The sequence below is a fragment of the Quercus suber genome, unplaced genomic scaffold (assembly GCF_002906115.3).
Source record: "Quercus suber isolate HL8 unplaced genomic scaffold, Cork oak 2.0 scaffold_11, whole genome shotgun sequence".
Lineage (NCBI taxonomy): Eukaryota > Viridiplantae > Streptophyta > Magnoliopsida > Fagales > Fagaceae > Quercus > Quercus suber.
In genome coordinates this window covers 198,136-206,931 of record NW_027069477.1, presented here as the reverse complement: position 1 = coordinate 206,931, position 8,796 = coordinate 198,136, and the positions used below count along the sequence as shown (strand labels likewise).

At 30.9% G+C, this 8,796-nt stretch overlaps 1 protein-coding gene across 1 annotated transcript; it reads right to left on the bottom strand.

Moving 5' to 3' along the window:
- Window positions 1-3,880: 3,880 nt before the first annotated feature.
- On the bottom strand, window positions 3,881-4,798 carry LOC136069954 (receptor-like protein 46). The gene has a single exon (XM_065779119.1). It carries the CDS (start codon window positions 4,796-4,798, stop codon window positions 3,881-3,883), a length of 918 nt encoding a protein of 305 aa, XP_065635191.1.
- Between the last annotated feature and the right edge of the window lie 3,998 nt (window positions 4,799-8,796).

Sequence of the window (8,796 nt, the reverse complement as noted above, 5' to 3'; positions counted from 1 at the left end):
ATGTAACTTCAATTTGTTTCGCTCGAGGACAATTAGTGGTGCCCCTAATTAACTTCAAGTGAGTTTTGTTCTATTGAAGTCATCTATAATTCGTGAAGTCAAGGATAAATATTATGTTAATTGAAAATTTGTGTTGATGTAGCATGTAACTAATTAGAAAATGCCATTGGTATATTAAGCAATTCTAATTGAAAATTTAATTGCAATTTTTTTTTTTGAGTAAATATAAAGATGTTACTTTGATTATTACTTTAACATATGTTTAACATTCCACTTAACATTCTTATATAGTAGCTTATAACATTATCCATGCATCGTGCGAGCCCTCCACTTGTATTCTATAATGTAAAATTAAAGTTTTTAAGTTTCTCTTTTGCTTCCTCTATAGTTTTCATATAATATATGCCATTAAGCCTTTGCAAACCTACATATTTTCACGCCATCATTCTAATTAATACATACATACATACATATATATATATATATATATATATATAGTAGGAATTGATGGTGTTTATTCCATGATTTTTATTTTTTATTTTTTATAGATAAGATAGAATTTCAACATATGACGTCTACTCCTTGATGTTGCTCTTATTATTAAGGTAATATATCAATCGGTTTTTGGTGTAGGCAGCCCAACTTAGAAATTAACCCAGATATCTTATTTAATTTGATGACAATGGACTAACTTGGCCTAATGATAATGAGCAATGATTATGGAGTGGACGTCATAAGTTGATATTCTATCTTATCTATTAAAAAAATTAAAAATAGAATTTTTTTTGAAAGATAAGTTGCATGTGTAAAATAATAGTTAGGCCTCAATAATAATAATAATAATAATAATAATAATAATTATTTTATGTTGTTTATAATTGGGACAAAGTTTAGCTACAAAATTTGTTGTAGTTTAAGGTTACAACCTTATACAATATTATTAATATTACTACATATTTTGAAAATCTAACCGTTGAATTGCACATTCTTTATGCTCTTAATATATATGTTAAATTTTGTGTCAATCAGATATTATTTACTATATGATTTATAAGATTATATTTTATGTACAATTTTAAACCACAAAAACTTGCAATTTAAATAATTTATTGATGACAGAGCTATTGATCTTAATTTTCTAGAAATTTTGCAAGTATGAAGGATATAAGAAAGATATGTAATCCATCGATGGATTTTTCAAAATTCATCTCAAATAAAAAGATATTGAATAAAGTTGTAGCCTTAAGGTATAATTAATTTTGTAGTTAAAATTTGTCCTTATAATAGCAGTGAATTGGTCTAGAGTCTTATACTTTAATAACATTGTTTGATCGCTCGTATGAAAAGAACTAATGTTGGAATCCCTCTCTCCACATGTAATAATAATAATAATAATAATAATAATAATGAATTGCTTAGTGTAATCTCATATAGTCAAAGAATTTAAAGTAGTATTCATGTATGCATTTTTATATTAGGCTAACATATAGTTTTCATCTCTAAGGTTTGTATGAATTTCGCTTTTCATTCCTAAAATTTAGAAAAAGCTTTTTTTTTTTCCCCTAAAATTTTAGGAGCAAATTTAACTATTGAATTTTTTTTTTTTTTAAAATTTAAATTTTAAGGATAGAAAGTATAATATTGTTGTGTTCATAGTTATCAAAATGTGAATTGTATCGTGAATCAATTTTTGATTTTTCTGTATCGTGTATCGTATCGTATCGTGTATCATAAGATACATAAACACTTAATAAAATTTATAAAAAAATTATAGATATATATATATATATATATAAAGGGTATATTTATTATAAATTTTGAATATATTCAGCTAATAACTAATTTATTAATCACTTATGTAATAATATTTAACAAGCTAACTAAATAAATCAAACTGGCACGTATTTATAACATATACATTTAAATTGCTTAAATTCAAAAGTGATAATATATTATAAATGACCCAAAAATTAATTTATTTTGATCATATCCATCATATTGGCTAATCAATCCCATCTAAGTCAATACTATCATCACTTTTATCATTTTGCAAATTTATTTTTTCATTCAAATTTTCTTTATCCTCATTAACATTTACTATCTCTTCTTGTTCTTTTTATTTTAATAATTAAAAAAAAAAAAAAATCTTCTTGGCATTCTAGATTTATATCTTATTCATAGTATAAAAAATATATTTGTAAATATTAAATGAAGTATAAGTGTGTACTATGAAATTCAAATTTTGTAGAAGAAAAAGAGGGAAAAAAAACTTATGAATATGTTATTTTATTAGGTTAAATTAAATAACCTAATAATTTTGTGTTTAAAACAAGTTTAACAACTTGTTAGATTCAAATAAAGGTATCAACTTTAACAAAAAATCTCATTTTAAAGTATTTGTCTATATATCTTACGATATGTACGATTTTACGATACGATACGATTCATACGATACGCATATAGTATCGTACGATTCATGAGAACTTACGATACGCTGATACGATACGAAACTTTTTACACACGATACAATACATATCGTACAATACGTATCGTGTATCATACTATACTGACAACTATGGTTGTGTTTGAGTTGATTTTTTTTTTTTTATCCATATAAAGTTGGAAGGTGTCTGAGTTTTACCATTGTTGTTTCTCTTTGTTCTTTGTTGGATGGTTATAAAGTTAGACTAAAGTGTAGTACTTTTGGCCTCATTATATATTTTCTTCTAGCCAAAAAAAAAAAAAAAAACAAAAAAAGGTATAATGAGAGAGGACAATTTACATGGATTTTATATTTGATTATAATATCTTATATATTTATTCTCAGTTGCCCTCTCACTATGTTCTACATTTCAGTGTCATAGATAATTTATTGATACTTATGAATGACTATTGGTTATAATTTTTTAATTGAAAGTCATTGCATGTCGAAAATTAGATATTTGATAATAGAATAAACTACATAACTTGTATGAGACTGGAAACTTGAACACTTTACCTTATTCGTTGGTTGCGATGATTTGGAAGTGGTCCAGGAACAAAATACCCAATATGGTACAGGATTCCCACAGCTATGAAGAAGCCAAATGAGTAACCAATCCCCACTCCTTTCCATAAGAACAATGTCTCCTTTCTCTCATCCTTTGGTGATTCTGTTGGTGATAGCTCTTTAGCACACGGAACCTGAATTTGCATTCCACACAGTCCACTATTGTTGGCAAAAATGTTTGGATCATTCATAGTGTCCATTTGGCCACCAACTGGAATCTTACCTGTGAGCTCATTGTTACTCACATCCAAAACAGACAATTCTTGCAACTTTGCTAGTGATTGTGGAATTAAGCCTGATAATTTGTTATGTGACAAGTCCAAACTCTCTAAACTCTCTAAGTCACCAAGACTTATTGGTACCTTTCCAGAGAGGATGTTATGTGAGATGTTGAGAAGCTTTAGGTCCTTCAGTCTGCCTAATGATGATGGGATCTCACCAAAGAGTTTATTCATTGACAAGTCTAACAAAGAGTAGAGCTGGAGGTTACGAGTTGAGAGACTTTGTTTTGACTTCTTCCAAATCACTATAAGAAAATGTAACTCGATCGAGATGGTAACAATATCAGGGAGTGGTGAAAATTCGTTTGATGTTTCAATCATACCAGCAACAGTTCCAAATTTTGGAGAGATGTTGCCAACAAGATGGTTGTTTGAGAGGTCAAGAATTTGGAGTCTACTAAGTTTGAAAATACCATTAGGGATGGAACCTTGGAGGGTGGTATTACGTAAATTTAGGACTTGAAGGGTGGAGATTGGCTAATAAACTCTGGCAATTCACTGGTGATCTTGTTGTCATGGATATCTAGGTCTTCAAGCTTGCTCATATTGGTCAGGTTTCTAGGCAAGGGGCCAGTAAACTTATTTTTCCCAATGCAAGAAGTTTAATTTCTTGGGAAAAATTTGTTGGAATTTCACCAGAGAATTCATTAGAAGAAAAGTCAATGAAACTGAGCACATCATTGGAGCTAAAATCTGGTAAGTTGCCAAAAAATCTATTGCTTGACAAGTCTAGTAATAGGAGGCTATGAATATTAGAGATAGATTGAGGAACCTTACCTAAAAAATTATTTTCAGCCAACATGAGGACTATGAGAAAAGTTGCATTACCAATGTTGTTTGGCAGTTCTCCAAAAAAGTTGTTTTGAGATAGGGAAAGAACTGATAAACTTTGATAGTTGAACAGACGAGGTGGGAGAGAACCTGTAAGACTGTTATCTGATAGAAATATGCTTCCGACTTCCATTTCAACAAGCCATTGTGGGAACATTCCTTCTAGCTCATTCTCACTCAAGTCCAAAACTTCAAGAGTCTTTTGTTTAGAAATCCAATTTGGGACTTCTCCTGCCAGACCGCAAGACTTCATAGATAATTCAGATAGCATACACTTTGGCTCTATCTTTGCATTGCTATTCCATGTTAGATGATTCCCTCCTAGAAAAAGACGCTTCATGCCCTTGATAGTGAACAACCAAGATGGAATTTCTTCACTGAGTAGGTTGTTTTCCAACTGAAGTGTTTCCAACTTCGTCAAATTCTCTATAGACGATGGAATTCTACCTGTCAACCTGTTATTGCTCAAGGCCAAGATAGTTATGTTGGATAGATTGCCAATAAAAATAGGAATGTTCATTGACAAGAAATTATCCCTCAAGTCTAATTCTTCCAACCCCTTCAAATACGAAAATGAAGATGGAATTTCACCAAAAAACTTGTTGCTGCGAAGACACAGTTGCTGCAACTTTGTCATGTTCCCTATCTCCTTGGAATATTTCCACCAAAAAAATTTTCTTCCAACTTCAATACCCGCAAGTTTTGAAGAGAGCCCACTTCCCCACTAAGAATACCATGGAACGAACTACCACTTATATCAAGATATCGAAGATACCTCAAATGGAAAAGTTGAGAGGGAATGGAGCCATTGAAGTGATTATTTGTCAAATCAAGATAAACCAATTTGCTTAAATTGGCAAAGCCGTTACCTGGCAATTCACCTTGTATTTGATTCCCTTCCATGTCAAGTAGCATCAAGTTTCTAATGCGAAAGAGTGGCGTCAAGATGGTGGTAGTCACCACTATGGGCTCCATAGATTGCATGAAAACAAGGTAGTCAAGATATAGAGCAATCACAGTCCTCGAATGAAAACGAGTACTACAAATGACCCTGTTCCAGTTGCAACAATCTGAGGTGGAATTCCATGACTCTAACTCATCAACTGGGCTTTCTAACGAGGGAGAACTAGTAGTTTTGATGAGAGAGGACTTAAACTCGAGAAGGGCTTGTTTTTGATATTCAGGGCAACAAAGAGAAGGGGTGAAAAGAATGAGAAGCGCTAGTAGCAGGCTGAGGTTGGCCATTATCGTTGTGTTTCTTTGTTCTTTGTTGGATGGTCATGGTTATAAAAAGTTTGGAGGTGTGTGATAGAAAGAGGTTTCCATGCTGCGCCACTAATCACGGTGTTCTCAAAGTCTAACTCAATGGTCACGTAGCATTGACAATCTGTGGAAAGGAAAGAGAGATCACCGGAAAGCATTTTGGCTAGTCTTGTATCTCTTTTCATGGAGTGAGTTTACACAAAAATTTGACTTCTAGCAGAACTTAAAGAATAAAGCAAGCTTGGAAGTTGGAAAGCAAAACGTGAAAAGCATTTTATGTTTCTGCATACACGACTTGTGGTTTATTTCTTGCTTTATTCACTGCATCAAGTCGTGCATTACTGATTGGAGAAGCAAGAATCACTGTTCGTAGATTTAGTTTTTGTTTGTTAGCACAGTAGTTTCTCTATCACTAGGGTTGTATTGCATCATTATGAGATTGAAAATACTCATATATTTCATGCTTTGCAGGTCATCATCGATCAATGATCATACCCATTAGAAATGCTACCTTAAAAAGAAGTTCACATGGCTGCACCACCAATCGCGGTGTACTCAAAGTCTAAGTCAGTGGGAACGAAATAAATTTTTTTTTTTGGGATAATCGATGGGAAAAGGAAAGAAACTTGAAAAGAAGAATGACGAATGAAACACTAAACAACTACCTGTAACGAACTCCACTAACTAATTCGAATAGAACACGTGTACACTAAGCGATAAATACGTATGAATAGACGACTTGTAGTTTAAGTATCCGTTTGGATTGCAATGATTTCTTATGCATTTGCGCTTTGGCATTTTTAGCACTAGGACCTGGGCTGTCAGTGGGTCCCGTGTACTATTCACGAGACCCACAAGTTGTCTATTTCAGCCATTTTTCTTCAAAATTGGGTCCTAAGATACTATTCACATATTTTAAAATTATTTTGCTACAGTGTTTTCAGTTTTCAGTAATAAGCTGTATCCAAATAGACTCAAGTGCTTAGGTAAGAAGATAGATGCAATTAAAATTTAAATACGACATGTCATCAGTGGCAGCTCCATGAATTTTGTCCAGGGTGTTCTTATTCCACTTTGAAAAAATTTCAAGTACCCACAATATATATATATATATATATATATATATATTTTAAGGGTAAACAAATAAAAATATTTAAATTATTATATATAAATTTTTTTTTCTTCAAGTTAGGGTGTTCCCAGGAACACCCTGGACTCTGAGTGGCGCTGCCACTGTATGTCATATATTTTTGGCTAAAATGCAAAAATCATTTTCTAAGTTTTACCGTAATTAATTTTAGTCATCTAATTTTGCTTTTGTTTATTTCAGTTCTTAAAATTTCAAGTTTATTCCATTATGGCCCTTTCGTCAACTTTCGTTGTTATTATTATTATTATTATTATTATTATTATTATTATTATTATTATTTTAAAATTAAGGATTATTTTTCAATTATTAATTGGATTTTTTCCATTTAAAAAATTTGAAGAAAAAAAATTAAAATTTGGATAATTAAGCACAATATTTAACCGAAGTTGATGAAGATGCCTTAATTGAATAAACTTGAAACTTAGAGGATCGAAACGAACAAAAACAAAGTTAGATGATTGAAATGAATTATGGTAAAATTTAAAACTTGTGCAGGTAGCAATCCTAGTCCAAATTTGACTTAAATTTAGTGTGAATTTCTATTGATTCCCCGCTTTACTTGGACTCAAATTTAATTGGGTTGACTTTTTTAACTTCATTATTACATTTGTAAAAATATAGTTCACTAGCATTCTTCTTTACACATATTTGCTTGTGCTTTCCTGATAAGTTTTTCTAGAATTAATTCCATCCTTCTACAAAAGACATATTCATACTCTAAAATTAATTATTCAACGGTACTCCAAAACAAAATATGAAATGCATTAATTGATTCAAAATAAAATTGACAATACTTTCTTATAATGATATATATTTGCAAAGCTATTGAAAAAATGAATCTGACATGTGGTTTCCATATATGGTGTACGAGAGACTCATTGTTAATGCGTTGGTGAAAGGAAAAAAAAAGCCCATAAACAAGGTCTAGTAGGACTTAATCAAAGCCCACAAAAAGACCTCATATGTGTGGGGGAGGTTGTTGGGTATACATGTATGAAGTCTCACATCAGGCCAAAATGGAAAATTAACTCTAATTTTCAAACATTATAATTAGTAGGAAACATTTTTAAACTATATTTTTTACTAGCATCTCGAGTCTAAGAAGCTCGATTTTGGGCCTATAAATCGAGTCTCAAAAACTTGATTTTTATGGTCTAATCACTTCTGATATGGCATTTTTTCCACATGACGTACACATAAAAATTGAATATCTAAGACTCGATTTATAAGCTCAGTCATCCATAAATATTAAACATTACGTACACAGCTAATAATGATTTCCTTTTTTTTTTTTTTTTTCTTTGTCTGGGTGTCAGCTAATGATGATTTCTTTTTCTTTTCTTTTTTTTTTTAGTTTTTCTTTGTCCTGGGGGTGTTGGTTTGCCAAACCAATGTACACAAAATGTGTCAGGCTAGTATGTATAGTTTGAAACCTTTATACTTTTATTTTATTATTTTAATTCAAATTTTACTTTTTCAGTCAAAAAAAATTTCAAACATTATGAATGGCACAGTAGCTACCGAATCTCTTTTTTATATTATTGTAAAAAGAGATATAAATCGAGTCTTAGGGATTCGATTTTTATGTATGCGCTACGTGAAAAAAATGTCACATCAGATATAATCAACCCATAAAAATTGAGTCTTAAAAACTCGATTTATAGGCCAAAATCGAGTTTCTAAGACTCAAAATACTAGTAAAAAATATAGTTTGAAAACTTAGTCTACTAATTATTATGTTTAAAAATTAGGGCTAATTTCTCAATTTGGCCCTCACATCAAATAATCAATATCAATATTATTATTATTATTATTATTATTATTATTATTATATAAAAGCACAGCCCTCATGCAGGAGAGCATGAGATCCTGTCAAGTGGCGTCTTCTATAGTTATTCCTTTTATTTAAGCTATCCAGCTTTTTTTTTCCTTTCTTTTTTTTTTTCTCTTTTTTTTTTTTTTTTAGATTTAGGATTTTATGTATTTAGAACTCTAATGTGTAGTGTTGGCAAACCATGATCAAACAGGTTGTTTGGTCTTATTTAGGCTTGCTCAAAGTATGTTTATTTGTAAAACTAGAATCGAGTGAGTGCAGATTTATTGGACTAAATCTGTAAGGCTCGATCGATCGAAAATTAGACTCGATCGATCGAACCACGTACAGATTTATTTTTCTGCAGAGTTCCAGTTCAGCCCAAACTCTAATTAAACGTCTTGGGGTT

Bases quoted from the DNA above. Each gene is read 5' to 3' on its own strand.
- LOC136069954 (XM_065779119.1), bottom strand. From the start codon at position 4,798: ATGACAAAGTTGCAGCAACTGTGTCTTCGCAGCAACAAGTTTTTTGGT.